General features: G+C 29.2%; 1 protein-coding gene across 3 annotated transcripts in view; it reads left to right on the top strand.

Moving 5' to 3' along the window:
- Positions 1-18,954, top strand: part of LOC106687762 (follistatin-related protein 5) — a 132,659-nt gene that overhangs the window by 61,828 nt on the left and 51,877 nt on the right. For all 3 annotated transcript variants that reach the window (XM_014431815.3, XM_014431813.3, XM_067046933.1), the window contains exons 2-4: positions 11,510-11,580; positions 13,605-13,683; positions 18,292-18,507. In XM_014431815.3, coding sequence (XP_014287301.1) covers positions 11,515-11,580; positions 13,605-13,683; positions 18,292-18,507 — 361 coding nt within the window. In that variant the 5' untranslated portion in view covers positions 11,510-11,514. The remainder of the gene's footprint in view (positions 1-11,509; positions 11,581-13,604; positions 13,684-18,291; positions 18,508-18,954) is intronic.

The raw sequence follows: 18,954 nt of genomic DNA, 5'->3' as shown, positions 1-18,954 counted from the left end.
TGTATTCTGTAAATTTTATTGATTAATAATTAGTTATGAAAATTTAACTCATCATTTTTGTAAAATTACTGCAATTGATTATCTATTTCATGTATTTCACAGGATAACTCTATTTGTTTGGGCGTTACCCCATCAAAAAAAAAAAATTATTATTATACTTTGAAAATAATTTCTAAATTTTTATTTCTCTGTAGCGCCTGACTATGAAAACAATAAAATCTCGAGACGACGCCACTATAAAACTGTTTTATTAGTGACTGATCCTCAAAAATAAATAAATCATTAACAGTGGCCGCCCCTTACCAAAATCATTTTTAAAAAATAGTTCCCTGCCGGTATTTTATTTAGTGGATTTATTTTATTTAGTGGAGCTGTAAAAGCATGAAAATGGTTCCTCTGGAAAAAGCGCATTGAAAAAGAAGACACACTTTACATACATTTATTCAGGAACCGTCCTACCAAGCCTAATTATGCCTTAATGAAAAGTAAATGTCCGCCGACCAATTCACATTTCCCCCTAAAAAGAAAAACAAAATTAGTAATGCTGGATTATTCATAGTACTTTTTCTGCACTTTTCATTTAATGTAGGAATCATTTAAATGTTTTGTCATATAAACCATTGCAGTCCATGAATGTTGGAAACAATTTACAGATAGTTGCTAAAAACAGTTAAAATCGGATCAAATTTTTTTTTTTTTTTTAGTTTATTGTAATCAATCACGAAAGTACTCAATTATCTTAAAGTTCCATGTGAGTACGTGCATATTCGGTTATATTTCATACTCATTACTTACTTAATTTTTACTCAAAATTCAAAAAGGTAATCAATTCTCTGTTGTTGATACTGCACTCTATCCCTGCTAGTTGATCCCATAACGATTTTAATATGGTTCCGTCCTCTACTTTTGCATATACCTGCGTAAACGTATTTTTACCATTTTGCATGCACACTATTTTAATTGTTTTTCATAGCCCCTAATCTTTCTTTGTGTTATTACATTTTTCTGAAAAGCTCCTCTTACAGCATAATTGCATTTTTAAGGAAACTTTCGTAATACTATTTCATGATTTTTTGATAATTCTGGGATTTGCTAAGCAATAGCAAAGTTGAAAACGTATGGATTTATGAGATGTTTAAAAATATTTATCATGTCTTTCAGATACGAAATCCTTTATTTTGGGCAGCTGTTAGTCCTTATGAAGCCGCGATGTTTTGTATCTTATCTTTGGTTTCCCTATTACGATTTTCCGTAATAGAAAATTTCGAAAAGATTTTAAACAATTCTCAGTTGTAAAAAAAAAAATTATAAATTAACAACTTTAAGCGCACTACTTTGTTGGAGGCTGATAGCAAATGATTTAGTCTTCATGCTTGATTATAGTTTCTGTGGTTGTAGTTAATTTGTTTGTGCTACAAAAATCTCAAATGGCCCCATCGGCTATACATACATTTAAGCAAGAGCAGGTGGTACAGCCTTTAAGACTATGAATGGTGAGATTGAGTCTATATCTGATGCGATTGGAGAAGGTCGAATGTCTATCCAAGTGGATGGAGCATAGAGGATGGAGATGGATACGCTACTGACTTCGTATTCCTCAGAGAAGTTCTTCGGGAGAGTACTCTTCTTCCCCTTCTGGAAAGACATTATGATAGCATCCCTCTTAGCCAGGTTCACTCGTATACTGATCTTATTGAGGGCGTCTAGCGATATATAATTTTTGTGCTTGCTCGAGGGCCTCACGAGTTCTGGCGCTGGAGGCATAAATACAAATGCAACCAGCATTGGCTGCTAAAAATGCCCCCTTGTGCTCCAAGGCGACCTCAGTTTCTGTAAAGACAACAAATAAGATTAAACCCCTACCGAGCCTTGAGTTTCTCCTCAGGTGGTGGGGGATTGGAGTCTAGTAGTCCTCGCTGACTCATATGACGAATGTACTTCCGCTGAGGTGGCTTTCAATCAATCGGCACAGAGGGACGGGAACTTGTATTGCTCTGGACCCCGAAGTAAAAGTAGGTAGGATATTTTAATATGTTAATTTTTTAATAAGTTTGATTTGACATTTGAGAATAAAATGTACGGGAGGAGCCGTGTTTAAATATACTTTAGTCGTACGTAAAATATACGCCTCATGAAAAATAATTATAGCATAGCAAAGATATAAAAGTCAAAAATTTTTTACTTAAAAATTATTATAAGATAATTTAAATATTAGATTATTAAAACCAAGATTATTAAAAAAAATTAAAATCGAACTGGATTTAGTCAGTGCATTAGTGTATCTAGTCATACTTTAAAAAATCAATAGAAATATTTTTAAAAAAATATTTCATGAGATTTTAACGGAAAATGACCTTCCATAAGATATGATATCCGAGCAAAAGAGGAAGAACACCCATAGCACGAAACATAATCGTCAAATAAAACCGAACCATTTCCAAATAACAAAGAAAAACCATCCTGGAGGTTCAGTGCTAGAAGTAAGTAAGGAAAATCCGGGAAAAGCATGAAGGGACTAACGGGCATAGAGAGGTTTATTGACCGTTCTTGACGATATCCGATTATTAGCGGCGCTGGGGGCAAATTGGATTCCTGCCCTGGAAATGGGCACTTTTCTAGGTCGAGGGTCAATCTGTAGCAGGAAATGACGACCTGGCGGTAAGTGTGTCCTCTGGCGTGCGCTTCTCCAACCGCTCGTCGTCGGGGTAAATTCAATCTCGATAGGAGGAGGAAAGATGATGGAGGGGGGGGGGCTGTCTCTTCCTTGATGGCCATTATAGGATAATGTTGATGTCTCCTTTCAGGTACTTCAAGTTATTATTTATTTGCTTTAATAATTAAATTAGATGATTAGAGTCTCAGTGTTTACTGATACAACTCCGTTAATGATGGAAAAATATTGTACTACCTGAAAAATGTTTTCTAGAAGCCCTTCGTTCGGGCAGGGGCTAAACATCGCTACAATAATTTCTTCGAAGGAGGAAAATCTCAAATTGCTCAACAATTTAGATTTATTTTAATTTTTCATAACGTATTGTGAAATATTTTAATTTTTGAATTACTTTTGAGTTTGAACTTTCAGAACTTACCTATTAGAAATGTAGAAAATAATTCTAAACACTAACTTCTAGGAAAATTAAAACACCATTAAATCTTCATATATCCCTTAATTTATTATTAATTTAATTTAATTTTGAAATCTAATTCCTTATGTTTGATCAATCTTCTAACTATCGATTAATTATATTTCATTAAATTATATATTTTTGTCATTGTAATTAATACAGCTTTGCAGTATTTCATGTTCTTAATTCTGGTTCCCCAACGGTAAGGATTAGTTTTGAAAATAGACAAAAGTTAGTACGAAGCGTGATATTATGAATAAATAAATGAGATATTAAGTTTGAAGGGTATTTTGATTTTTCTATGTTTGATATATAGAAGAATATATGACCTTTGAAAAATAGTATATAATACAATAATTTAAAATATGCTGATAGTACAAATCTCGGCTATCAACTTCGTTCAAGTATTTTTTATACAGAAGAAACACCTTAGTGTTTGAAACAGAGAAAAAGAATAGAATCTACAGATGTACCTGGAAGACCACAAGGCCATGACAGAGATTTTGAAGACTAAGACTGGGTGTGAACCCTGGAAAACAGTTGATTCGAAAGGGAAGACATTTATTAAGATAAAGTATTTCAAATAAAAGTGCGTTTGATTTTTTAGCGGAGTACGGATATCATTATTGTTTATTTATGAAACTTGGTACTTTATAAATACAGTGAATTGGTTTTATACATTTTATTTATTTATATTTTATTAAAAGTTATTTTATGACAGTAAGCAAAAGTAGAAGTATTTAAAATATCTATTCTAAATTTGTTTTTCTTAAATGTAAATTACAGAAAACTTCTTTTAATAATTTGAAAGTTGAAATGAGCCTCCTTGATTAATTCAGTAATAAAAATTAAAAAACTAGCTACGCTTTTCCTTTTTTTATTCCAATTCCTTTTGTTTTTTTTTTAAAGTGTACATATTTTTTTGTAGAACCCTACCTTCATTTAAAAAGTGTTGTCATTTATTCATTTTCTTTTCTATAATACATTCTGGTAACAATTATTTTCTTGACCTAATAATCTTATCTGTTACATTTAAGGACCATCAAAATATACCATATTATTAATAACATATTTACTGAAAAAAGTAAATAAATGAAATAATTTCAAAATAAATAAAATAAATAGAGAAAAAAAATTCTATTTGTAATACAGTCTTATATTTATACGTGTTAAGTAAATAAGATTCTAATCGTTAAGAAAACTTGTCATATCTTTGAAATGAATCAGCAAATAAACTAAGCTACCCTCAAAACGTTAGATTACCGAATAAATTTCAGCTTAGCGGAAAATCAGGAACATGTGTATAAGGAGGCTGGGAAAATATTTATATTAAGGTAATATGGAAAGAACGTAAACAGAATCCAACTTCGTGTCAACAAAGGGAGGCATACGAGCTCTTTTCCTCTCCAATTGTTTATTCTAAACCCATTCAGATCTTGGGTACATATTTCTCTGTAACAAACATATCAGTAACGTATCACTGAATATATGCAAATGTCCGAATGTCAAAAAATGGAAAATATTATCTACACCATTGGCGTACATATCCTTTCCATATAATTTTTGTGATTCAAGCTACTTGAAACATCCTTGAAATTTAGGTTATTTAAAAAAAAAATTAATACCACCCTTTTCAAATAGTTTAATAATAAATATTACTGTAATTTATAATGAATATTAGTAGTTTAATTTATTCTTCGAATTTCAAGGCATTGTCATCGCGGATAATAGAATTAATTAATTGAAGACTTTTCTATCAAAATTGATATATGCACTATTCAAAAGTTTTTTTTAATCCTACACCAAAAATGTATATAGTTTATTTCAAAATCTAAATTTTCCCGAATCAAATAGGTATCACAAATCAACATATTAAATAAAAATTTAATTATCTACAGTTCACATTATAATTTTCTAAAATGACTTCATTAACTTTTGGTTGAAAATGTCTCAATTTAGTTATCCATGATTCAGATCAGATTGAATTTTCAGTAACCGGTTTTCTGGTGATCTTTTCGTTTCAGAGTCGTGTGGATAAAAAAACGTTTTCGAACATTATTTGTGCTACACTGACGTTGAAGAAGTCCACTTTCCAATTATTATTATCATAATTGTTTCCTTGAACAGATTTTGTAACAAATTATAATGAGGTCCAAAATCAGTTAAATCACATTAAAAAAAAATTGTGAAATTGACTTAATTTTATTTGAATTTTACGGCTTAAATGACTATAACTTTGGTGTAAATCTCATGATCATTACAAACATAATCACCTAAGAAATTTTTTTTATTAAACTTTCATTGAAATTATGCAATCTACCATACTCAAGGTATCAAACCATATGTTCATATTAGATGAATAGCAAATTAAAATGGATAATAATAAAAAATAAATACAAATTTTATACTAATGCGATAAATGAATCAAAAAACAGATCATGAGAAAATAGCTAAAGTAAACAATTAAGAATAAAATAAATCTTTAGATATAAAATAAATTATTAAAAGAAACATTAAAAATAAAATAATTCATTAAAATATAAAATAAATCCCCTAAGAATATACAAATAAAAATTTAAAAAAGGACTCGATTGGTTTTGGAATTTCTATGGCTCATACAAATGGAGTTAACAGAGGATTATATCAAAAAATAGTTTAAGAAGTTCCACTCCCAGATACCGACAGTTAAAGAAGCAGTGACTTAGCAACTTGGGAAATCCAACCTAAACCCAAAGACTGAAGCTTTGGTTATATATTATAAATATGTTAGTTATAAATTCTATATTTATCAATTCTATTATTACTTTATTTCTGTTTTATTTTATTTTTTCAAATTAACTTATTTTTTTCTCATTACAAGGTAATTTTTGTTTTGTAAGGTCTATTAATGTCGTTTTTTTTTTTGTTATTACCTTGTCTTTTCTATCTTATTAAGAATTATTCTTTTATCTATTTATTTTATCTTAATTTTTATTTATTTATTACATTGTATATAGTTAGGGGTTGTTAACAAAAATTGTCAATTGTTAAAAAAAAAAAATAAATGTTCTATTAACCATGTAAGGAACCACCAGGCCGATCTGGTATTAAATACATTTTTTTAAAGAAATGGCTGTTATGGACATGACTACGAATACAAAACCTTTTTTTTTGCAGGATTTACTTAACTTAAAAGTCTTATTGATGAACTATTTTGTTTATCATTGCAATGTTCACAATTATTTGGCAGTGGCATGTTGGTAGTATTATATTTGCAAGATATTTTATTTTATTTTAAACACTGAACAGCCAAATCGAAATTCCTCTGGTGTATAAAATAACCTAAATATTTTCCTATCACACATGAATGTATGAAATATCGGTAAAATGAACAAAAAATAAGATAATCTTTATCCCACAATGCACGAGGCATACCTAATCGCTGAAATACCTTACCGAATTTTAATTAATAATCCTACGAAAATCGGATTCTGCATAATCATCGGACGTAACAAAAATAAATATGTAAAATGAAAAAGCAACATTACTTTGCTGACCGGCGGTCGTGGTATGAGGATGATGCTAAAGCTGCTTTAACTTCGAAATGAAGAGAGGCTTAAGTTGGCCTGGTAATCAGTGACGGGAGGTTATACATTTCCATTTAAATCTAATCTTCTTTAGTACATTTTACTATTAAAGGGTATTATACTAAAACAGGTGTGGCTTAAGAAAACAACCAGGTTAAATTACCCGTTTGCCTCAACCTCTCCATTATTAAAATATTAAACTAAGAGATATAAAAAATTATGAAGGAATTTTAAAATTCTTAAGCCTCTTTTCTTTTTTTACGAACCATTAAGGTTGCTGTGAGACTTCATTGGCATAACCATTGCATTTCAAAATAAATTTAAATCTATTCCAAGCCAATTGTAACCTTTTCAATTTTGAATATAAGCCCAGTTACTAATAATAAATATTAATTTTTATTTATTTTTTTAAATTTCAATTACACTTTAATTTTTGTATTTGTAAAATAAAAATCGGGTGCTGTGATGTGCGCATCACCAACTTTCATTTACAACTCTACATACGTTCCCAAGTTTTATTGAGATTGGTGGAATCGTGTTGAAGTTATCGCAATTTTTGTGTTTTTAAAAAAAAAAAAAAAAAAATCTAGAAATCAGCGACGCCCACAAATATGAACAAAATCTTTTTATTTTTCTGTTGCTATTAAAACTAATACTTTATGAATTCTTGAGGTGTGAATAACAAATATACATTTTGTTCTTGTCAAAAATACGACGGTTTAACAAAAAATAACGAAGATGTAATAAAAATCGAGAAAGATCAATCTCAGCCTTACCCACTCGAATCGGATGTCTCTATTTTTCCTTTTTTGTTTAGTTATTCATAAAATTCTTTAATATTGTGTATTGTTTCATTATTTATTGTTGCTAGTATTGAGTACTGCTTTTTTTAAGAAACGAAATTAAAGGTAATTTATGAGATTTGTTGAAAAAATGTTTAGACTATTTCAATGAGAATAATATGTAACATATATTGAAGAACATTTAAAAAACAAATGTTTTCGAGAAAATCGGTAAAATGTGAAAACTCGATTCTAGAAGGTGACTCCTTTAGTATATTTACTTTAATTTAGTGTATAGTTTAAATATACGTAGTGTTTTTGAATCTGATGAAGAATTTCGTAATGATCCTTTAAGCGATAAATATGTATTCAAAAGGTTAAACAAAAAACTGACTATACAAAAAGTCCAAATTTGTTAATCCTGTTTGTATCAAAACAATGTTTTTTGGGCTTAACTCTATTGGCGCAGCAAACACAAATTTGCCACTAGACAAAATAAAACTTTTCAAAAAAAGGTTTTTGAAATAATACATAAATGTCATAAAGGACAAAAACAACCAAGAGAGCGCATAACGAACAAATGTACATGTACGTATGTATACATTATGTAATATATAATTATGTGTAATATTTAATTAAAAATATTTCCTGAGAAGAATCGGGTGTAAAGATAGGCCTGTAAAAAAAAAAAAATTATTAATGAAAATATTATTGAAAGTAATAAAAATATATGTTCACCATCATAATTTTATATAAAAAAAGGGCAATGAAAATAATTGCAACACGGTTTATTACAAAGCAATTTAATTATTTTTTTATTATATCATTAAATTAATAAGTAACATTTATTATTTACTGTTCAAGTAATTTATAATATTTTTTTAGAATTATTTTGAAACAAAACAATGGATGGTAATGATGAGTTCTGAGGAAAAATCTGATGAGTACCAGATTTTGGCTCTAATCCAAAAAAAATCGGCTATGTAAGTCAGAATAAAAAAAAATAACACGTTTCGTTCTAAAGTGGCTGGTTGTTGGGAGTTTCATACGGCCAAGATATGTTGATGGAGGAAAATATAAAGGTTTTTTATTATAATTATAGAAATTCTTTAGAAAACTTAATAAACATTCAGACAAATAACATGTTCATTTTTTTTTTAATATGTATTCTATTACTAGGTATATGAAAATAATAATTAATATATTTTTTCGGTTTTACTTTAAAAATCTCAAAAAGAATAATTGAGCATTGGCGCTAGTTTATTAGAAATTATAAAATTAATTACTCATTGCATTAAGCATGCCCTAATGATCTATTTTAGGAGATTTTATTACTTCAAAGTCCGGTTATAACATAAATGACATCTGCGAGTAGTCATTTTGCTCTAACGGAATATATTCAATATATATGCATGAAAATCTTTGATCTCGCTAAATATATCCTTTTTAACATTTCAAATCTCATCTCTCGGAAACTTCATCGTCTTATAAATTCAACATCAAAGAGGTTTCATCATTTACCAGTCCGTAACTTTTCAGACTTCGCTATCAAGGAAGATAATTAAATACGATACATCGTCGCAGTTTAACATGCTAACAGATGTTCTCATTAAAAATATGATAGTTTAGAGAGTCTTGATGGCTTTTGATGACGAGATGTAAAACGAGAAGCGTCATGGGATTGGAATTATGAAACCATCATATTCGGTTATTTAAATCTAGAAAGCCATATAAGGTAAAATATTAGACATAGGGGTTCCATTATATTGATTTTTTTTTCCTAATAGAAAAAAAACAGAAACCTTTACTACTTGTTTTGTTTGAAAATCTGTGTCATCTTTTACTTTTAGAATGTTTTGATTTGAAGGTAAATTAGTTAATGTTGTATATTTAATAAATAATTAATAACATTTGGTAAACAAATTACTTTTGCTGGGATCCTTATTTTGTGTTTATTAATAATAAAATATAGAATAACCTCTTTTCTATTCTCATATCAAAAATGGCTAGGTAGTGTATAATAAAAATAAGAAAAGTTGGCATTAACGATTTTATGTTATAGAATTCTGAATATCGTAATAGAATTCTAAATTCTGAAATAATCTACTACGAGTGCCCAAATATATCTAATTAGAGTCAAATAATAAACCTTTTAGATTAGAAGTCAAGAACGTATGCCCAATAACGTTTGGAATAATTGCAATCAGCGAGCCATTAGCTATCTTTTCATTCTTATCTGAAGATTTCAAGTGTATGGAGTTGAGCTTTGGGGATCCACTAAACCTTCGAATTCCTCTCGTATTCAATCCTTACAATCCAAAATCCTTCGTAAAATCCCCAATGCTCCTTACTTTAATATCCACAAATAAAATCATACATAAAGACCTTATTGTTCCCTGTGTAACCGATCTAGCCTGAACCAGATATCACTCCTTCCATTATAAACTCTGTAACCACTCAAACCCACTAGTTTCTAATCTTGCATCCTCTTCCATTCCTGACAATCCTCCGAGGCGCCTGAAAAGAAGATGGCCACGAGACCAGCTAATGTAAAATGTCATTAGAGTGCTACGAATGGGTAGTTTCTCTACACGCCTGTAACATTCCAATTAAATACTAAATAATTCAAAAACACTATCCAAATTATAGTCTCAAAACATTTATTTCATTTACACGTCCAACGCTTCGGCCAATTCGGCCATCTTCAGGGACAATCTTAATTTACTATGAGACATATCATTTAACTATTTTAAAAAAACTCCATACAGGCTATTCTGCCCAGGTCAAAACATTTATATCTAATATGTCAAAAATACATTAAAATCACAGTCAAATTATTTCTCTTTTACCTCTCTTTATACACTTTTATTAAGAGGTTGTAATAAAAGTGTATAAAGAGTGGTAAAAGAGAAATAATTTGACTATGATTTTAATGTATTTTTGACATATTAGATATAAATGTTTTGACCTGGGCAGAATAGCCTGTATGGAGTTTTTTTAAAATGGTTAAATGATATGTCTCATAGTAAATTAAGATTGTCCCTGAAGATGGCCGAATTGGCCGAAGCGTTGGACGTGTAAATGAAATAAATGTTTTGAGACTATAATTTGGATAGTGTTTTTGAATTATTTAGTAAAAAATTGCCAGTCTCAAGAAAGAAATTTAAAGATTATAAATTCCAATTTAACTTATATCAGATTTACTAAATGTATTATAATGTACAGTTGTAAATAGGAATAAATAAATATTAAAAAAAAAAAATATTTCAAGTAATGGCAATTATAATAAAACGTGATATTTTATCATGAAATAAATATATATGTTAATCAGTAACATTTTTAGATCTTTTTCACATTTACTTAACGTATAAGACGCAAATGGCAGCTTCATATAAATTTTCTAATTTTATTTTATTTTTTTAATTTGAATTTCAACGAGCTATCCCTCGGCCGGATTATTAAACGATGGAGTCGTCCAATATCGGAAAAGGAGGAAAACGTGAAAACATTTGGAGCAATATGAGCAAAGGCCGTGAAATGGCGAGAAGGATATTGGCGAAAAAGAGGCTATCTCGCATTTCGACGGCCCTGGTGACGGACAGCAATTCAATCGAAAGGTGATTGCCCTCCAAGGGCAAGAATCCGACCCATTCCCCTTCGACCCCTATCTCTCACGGTCCTCTCGTTCAGCGAATAGCAAGGGAGAGTACTCTAAAAAGATCAGCAGCACAAGGGGGCCAAAACCTTTTTGAGTAGAAAATAAAAATAAAAGAAAACATTCCTTAGAGATCTTTCCTTGCCCAATTCTAACAATATGTTGTCCATCTTAAGGTATTCTGAACTATTGGAACATATTATATTATCGCTCATCTTGTCAATATATCAAAATATTTTTTTTTAATTGAGTTTTAATATTAGTAGATAACATTACAATGAAATTGATTGAATTAAAATATATTTTATGGTGCCCATGGCATCAATAAATATTGATATATGGATAAATAATAGGATTGATAACATTATTTCTTTGTTATAGGTGAGATGAGGTTCCTGGAAGGATTTCTGCTAGTGTCCTGCCTTTCAACTGTAGTCATCGCCTTTTTAAAGGTGGGTGTTACTCTAAATTGTAAAGTTACGTCATTATTAACAACTATTATTGCTTTCGAACAATCTGGATTTATTTAAAGTAACTATTCGCAACAAGTAAAGTTTGCATTTTTTGAAATAGACCAACAATTTTCTGTATTTACATAATTTTGTAAAATGATCAATTAAGTGTATTCAATAACTCGTAAATGGTTAAGTATCTGATTGGATGTAGTTACTTTTTTTTTTCTTTTTAGATGTAAATATAATTTTGGTTTTAAAAATTAAATGTTTTTAGTTAACGTATTTTAGTTTTTTAAACACAATGGGTACTTGAGGATTGTTTTATTTTAATCCTATTTTAATTTTTAATTTTATTTATTTTTATTTTTTTATTTTAATCCTGATAATTTAAAATAAATTAGAAATAAAGAAAATTAGTTTTAGAAATAAGAAAACCAAAAGAAATCTTTTATCTAATATGTTAACTAAAATAATTATAATTTATGGTATTCAGAAAAGATGTTTCGTACATTAAGAATATTATTATTTTTCCTTATGTTAAGACGATAATAAATATATTTCATGGTTTTCGGGCAGCATCCAGTATATAAATCTTACTTATTTTATTATTCTGTATTAAGAAAATTCATATTAAGTTCAATACAACTCGGGACCATTGCTGAAGGTCAACTAAAATCTTCAGACATCAATTAATTAAAGTATTAATAACATTCATTGTATTTTATTTAAAATAATAATTCATATAAAACAGCACATTATTCGGGAGGGGCAATGATCCAATAATGTTAGGATGAAATCAATATGAATATTCATAATAAAGAATAATAAAATTAAAAATAGTAGCACTCATAATAACCTAAAGAAATTGACAAACAGTCCGATTTATAACTTTATTTTTTTGTATATTTTATATATTTTTGAATAAAGTTATTCATAAGAGTACTTAAAATTGTAATTTATTACTTTACGCCAAATCTTATTTTTACCAAATTTTACTACTTAGCTCAATGTAAGTACAATTTCAAATACTATTTGGTGTTATTAGTAAATGTTGTCAATGAAAGCGACAACATGTGCTGTGGGGCAGAGGGTTGCTAAGGGAAGGTTTCTTTTTTTTTTTTTTTTTTTTTTGTATTAAAGTCTTTATGATAAGATTATAACCTCATCTCATGTTTTTATAGACATTTATATAAATTATTAACTTATTTAAAGACCAAAACAAATGATATTTGACTCTATTGGAGGATTATACTCAGTCATAATCGTAAAATCTGAGCACTCATTTTTATTATTATTATAGGCGCGACAGACCGTAGAGGTCCAAGGCCTCGCGTAATGTACTTAGAAAATACATCGCTTGTTGAAATCACTAATCGATGCAGTGTTTTTGTATTTTTATTGATAGTCAGTGCGGTCATCAGTATCACTAAGATAAGTTTTCATTTTATTTCACTGCATAAATTGATAAAGTAATTTATGTTTTACTCTACGATTCAACAAATTCTTGTAACTCCAAATATAGTATTGTTCAACATTTAATGTCGTTAAAATCTATCTAAATCATTACAGCAAAGACAATTAGAGGGCATTGTCTCTTCCTCAACCGCTACCTAGCCCTGTATATAAGACCTCCCCTTTCTTATCTTTAAAACATTTATTAATTGCGAGTAGAGCAATATTTGAAAAAAAAAATCTTATATCAAGCTACATTATAAAATTAGCAAAAAACTAGAGAGCGGCGTGGACTTTCCACTAGCCCCCTCCGATGATGATCTTTCTTATCTCACATTTGCTTTGTACAATTATATCTACATTAAAACTTAACATAAAGATTGTTTTGTTATGAGTAATATTATTCCTATATCTCTAGGTGAGTATTATAAAAAATCTAAATCAAGTAAATTTCCAAGCATTTTTTGTACACTATTGTAAACAACTAATATTATTTATGTTTAATTTAGTAATTTAGATAAATATAAATTACTTGTATCCATTATAAAATAATATATTTTAATTTCCAGAAGACGCCGTACAGAGAAGCGAACACACCCCCGCCATTCGTCGACTACGATGAGAACCCGTCCCTCATCACAGAACAGAGTAAGAAAGCTGTTTACTAAATTTTCAGTTATTTTTAGCTCGAAAAAAACTTATGTTTGGTAATAATATACTTTTGTATTTACAACAAAGCAGATGAAAAATACAAATAGGAGCGATTGGGTATCAAATGTATTTATTATCACGTAACTGTATCTTGTATATATCAAATTCTGCTATACTTTTTTTTGGTTACTCTTGGATTTGTATTACTACTGTTATTAAACAAAAACTGTAAAAAAAAAAAACACAAAGCAGACAGTGAAAAAAAACGAAAAACAACTAAAAACGGCGTGATATAATAATTAAAAAAAACTATGAAAATGAAAACTAAAATGAAATAATCAATATAATCATTATTATAATGGATAATTTTAACAATGAAGAAAGTTATCTCTTACTTGTGTCAGACTAACACATTTTTTTTATTGTATTACATAGGTATTCAGATTAATAGAAAACAAAAGTTAAACCTGTTTTGAAAAATAAAAAAATAGTAATAAATAATTATTAATGATTAATTATAAATAATGGAAGATCGCTGGTTGACCATGTGTAATAATAAATGGAAGATAATCCGGGTGCGGTCAAATAAAAACTGAAATAGTAATAACTATTTTCATTAAACCAACGTTTCGCCCCACATTGCAGGGCTTGGTCAGGGCTAAAAACGATGCAGACACTTTAACATAAGTAACAATATGTCACTTACAACAAAACATAAGTAAACAAAGTAAATGAAAAGTTAAAAGGGGTGTAGGTTAAAAGGTTATAGACAATAAATGAAAACGGAAATAATAACAGATAGAAAAAGAACATATATAAAAGAAAGAAAACTAAGAAATGGGAAAAATGGGGTATAAGAATAAAATCAAGAATAAAGGGAAAAATGAACGAGACACAAAACGTACCTGTTTGACAAAAGTCAATGGCTGAGTGAACCGTTTGGATTGGGGGCAGTGGGGATCGCAGTTAAGTACGTAACATTTGAACATAATTTTAAAGTAAACATAATAGAAAATTAAACAAAGTATTAAAAGTAGGTAAATAATAAATGATAATATACATAATAGGGGGAAGAAACTATATATTAAAAAATATATATATATATATATATATATATAAATGTACACGGGTAGAAAACACAGAAGAAATAATGTTAAAAGAATGGATACAATAAATATAAGTGATCAAGAAAAACAATATACCAAATGAATAGGGATATAGAGGTATGTAAATTATATAATAGAAAAATTAATAATAATAGTTAACATAAAATTGTACCTAAAAAACTATTTGATGACCGCAGACGTTTAGGTAATTTTTATTTATAAATAAAAACGAGTAAAAAATTAGTTCAAATAAAAACGAAGTGGAATTGAAAATAAAATAAATTATTAGAAAAAGTCCTAAGCAAAATATTTTTAGTAGAATTCGAATAAATTAAATCCAGACTTGATATAAAGAAGTACTGCTGGGGAGTAAAGTTAGGAGGTTGAAGATCAGCTCAAAAGAAATTTCAAAGTTTGCCCCCCACCAAGTTTCACTACTAAATACCGAAAATTGAAGATGTAAAGGTTGGAGGCGTTTCATTTATAAATTTATGAATTTGGACACTAACATTGACTGACTTACATTCTTACTAGTCTATATCAGAATCACACAAGCAGTCCATATTGTAAGCAAACTTCTCTTCTCTTTCAAGGTACATTTTATTTTTCATGAAATAAAACAATTAGCTTAGTTTGAGTTGTGAACTTCTGACAACTATTGTAAATTAAACCTGGATCGAAGCCAAGTTATTTTTTTCGAATCTTCAGATGGATAATATTTTGTTACGTTCCTTGCAAACAGTCCAAGTACGTGTTGTTTTTTTAATTTTTTCACACATTGAGCTGAGCGACTGACTGAATAACTATAACTCCTTCCACAATTCAAATGGTGTTAGATGAAGTTCAGCCTCTCTCCAGTATAGTGAAGGGAATAGAACTTGTGAAATTTCAGAAACCCAATTGGCAAGACCTTTACATATTCACCCCAAAGGGAGGAAAAGTGATGTAAGTCATTCTGTTCTTATCAAAATTATTTGTCATAAATAAATAATTATTTTATTAGTTAGTAAAATAACTTCAAGTATTATTTTCTTCTGACTGACAAATTTTAAGAAAGAAATCTTCCCAGTATCTCAATACTCCACTTTTGCACTTAACGGCTCATTTGCATCACTAATTATTAAGATTCGCAAGACCTTGTGGGATTAAATGGGCGATATGTTAAAAGATGGACTAATAAATTATATTGTACTTGCAGATCAAATTACCCTTAATTCGGTTATTACTAAATAAATACGTCTAATCGTTTCCTTGGAGTTCGTTCAGAGTTTGAGTGAAAGAAAAAATGGCTGAGGGACTCAATTCCAGCAGAGCCAGAAAAAAAATATAAAGGGAGAAATAGAGAGGAGAGGTACAGCTCTGATAGGAACCGGTTGAAATACAAAAACAGAACTAAGCTAACATGTAGGGAACGGTAGCATGTAGTATAGGGCGCATAAGAAAGAGCCGGGAACTCCCTAATTATCCCTTCACCTAATTCCCTCCCTAAGGGCCTATCTAGCCTGACGAAAGGCTCCATTATCATCTCTACTTACTCCCTCTGCTAATCAATAGTCAAATTAACCAGAATATCTTTTCTTTTCGGCACCAATAATGGATGGAGGAGCTAATAACTTCATAACGTTTTAATAGCTTATTCAAACAAAACTCGGAGGACCATATTTCATCAACCTTATGTCAGTTTTTTTATCATTTATTCTTACAGTTAGGTCGAATTACAACAAGGTTGGATCACTATATCGTAGGTTTACACCAAATTCAATATAACAATGGATTCGAACCAGAACCGGACAAAAATAAATGTTATGTAAAAAGAGTGAACCTAATATTCAGAAGAGAAAATTTTATATTTTAACTTGCCAAGAAAATAGCTTTTATAAGAAAAACCTATAATGTGTTTTTACATTTCTGATTATGTTTAATTTGTATTAGTAAAGTATTTAATTAAGCTAATTAGTACAGTAATTGTTCCTATAACAACAAATCGAAATTACTTAATTTCTTGATTTCGTCAGTTTTACACAAAACCGATATGGAATAGTCGATTATATTAACCTGTAATATGATAAGGGTAGAGGCTAAATTTCAACGAAAAATATTATCTACAAAACTATTTAGTGAATGTAGGAGTTTCGGCCCATTATTAGCTATTCTTCAGGACAACAACGGCGAGATACAACAAAGATGACAATTATATAAATAGATGGAATATAAAACCCAAAATAAAAATGAAAAACAAGTGTAATAATAAATAATTTAAATATGATTGGTTAGAACTGAACGTGGAAAATTACATTACAGAGATAAATAAATATAATTATATTTTATTATACTAAAATATAAGTTTATAATAATATATTTCTAAAACCAATAACAATATAACATCAACTTGAAAAAAAATTGAATTTCCTGAAATTATCCATCAAGTGGAAGAATCATAGTCCATAAGAATTTCTTATTGCTCTTAAGGTCTTAAAAATTACCTATGATAGTTCTTGAGTGATCTCTTAAAAAAATTCTGATGAAATTAGATCATTAAGCACGTGAAAAGTGTGTCAAAGAAAAATTCAAATTTTTTTTTTAAATACGTGTAGCTCAAATAAAAAAAAAATAAAATGAAACATCAATTTTCTTGTTTACAGAACTCGATCATGATCTATATTATGCGATTAAGTTTTTTTGCTTAACTTTGGTTAAGTCTTTGAGGTCTTTGACCCATCACCTTTTTGAAAATTTTCATTTACGGAACACCCTGAAAACAAATAAAAAGTTAAAATTAACTACCATACAGAATGATGGTACTTACATAACAAAAGCAAACTAAATAACAATTATTTAATTATCAGAAAAAAAAATGTTTTCCTCCCAATTCTTAAACTAGAAAAAATCTTATTGAATTTATTATATTTAATTATCTGTTGTAGCTTCGTTTATTGTGAAATATATTACATTTTAAGGTTGTTTTTGTTATCACATGGACTTAATTAATCATTCAATGATCTATTTACAGGTGTTGTACCGAGGTGAATGGTAGTCACTTTAGATGATGTAGCTCGCCTAGGTTTGGTTTTTGTTCTTAAGCTAGCATATATATTGATTGTCTCAGGTTTGAATTTAAGAACTATTTTACTATTCGATTGGGCTGCTTATGGTATAGATAAGATGAAGAAGGGCTTCATTAAAGTTTTTAAGGAATTCAGGAATTTTGTTTGTTGTGCCTTTGCTGGAAGAATTATGGGATTTTAGGGAGGGTTGTACTTGATATCTATTTCCTGTTCAACCACTGAAATATTTCTAATTTTAAATAAGGATTTTTTTTTTTTTTCCTGAGCTCAATGGGATGTGGAGTTTATTTCAGGGAAAAAGGATGTAGGTGCGATAGGATCACATATATAGGAATATAGAGAGCAAGAGATAATTACGAGGGATGGAAAATAAATAGTACAATAATTCATAATTAAAACCAAATAAGAAAACCTAGCTTATCTTCGTTTTGCAGACCCTTGCCTGGTACACTATTGCGCGAAAGGACAAGAATGCAAGGTGCGTGCAGGAATCGCAAGATGCGTGTGCGTAGAGGACTGCCCCAAGCACCGGAGCCCGGTCTGCGGCACGGATGGCAAGCTGTACCAGAACCACTGCAGCCTTCACAGGGCGGCCTGTCTTCAGGGAGAGAGGCTGCAAGTCGACCACTCCTTCAAGTGTCTGCAGTCTGGTGAGTCTGAAATTCCCTTCCAAGAAAAATAATGTTTATTCTCAGAATTCAATTCAGTTACTAATATGGCTCTAAATAGCATAAGTTTATTCCTTGAAAACAATTATAATATTGAATATAATAAATAAATTATGATGTTCAAGCCTCAGAAAGGTTGAAATAACAATTTATTTGGAGGAAAGGATTTGTTCCTAACAATATTGTCCCATTATTATAAAATATTTTAATTTTCTCATCTCTTTAGGATTTACAATTTTTAATTTTTGCGAATGCATTAACACTAAAAAACAATAATTTTCTTTCTTATGAAAACATAATTTCAATAAAATCTCAGTTTCTCAATTTCATAGGTTTTGGTTTTGGTTTTAAATTGTCTTAACTCGGTTTTAATTTTTAAAGATGCCTCCTAAATTAAGAGTACAGTACATCCATGAAATTAAGAGTATA

The sequence above is a fragment of the Halyomorpha halys genome, unplaced genomic scaffold, assembly GCF_000696795.3.
Source record: "Halyomorpha halys isolate HHAL.00 unplaced genomic scaffold, Hhal_1.1 Scaffold1007.1, whole genome shotgun sequence".
NCBI classification, from domain to species: domain Eukaryota; kingdom Metazoa; phylum Arthropoda; class Insecta; order Hemiptera; family Pentatomidae; genus Halyomorpha; species Halyomorpha halys.
This window is presented reverse-complemented; position numbering and strand designations above follow the sequence as displayed.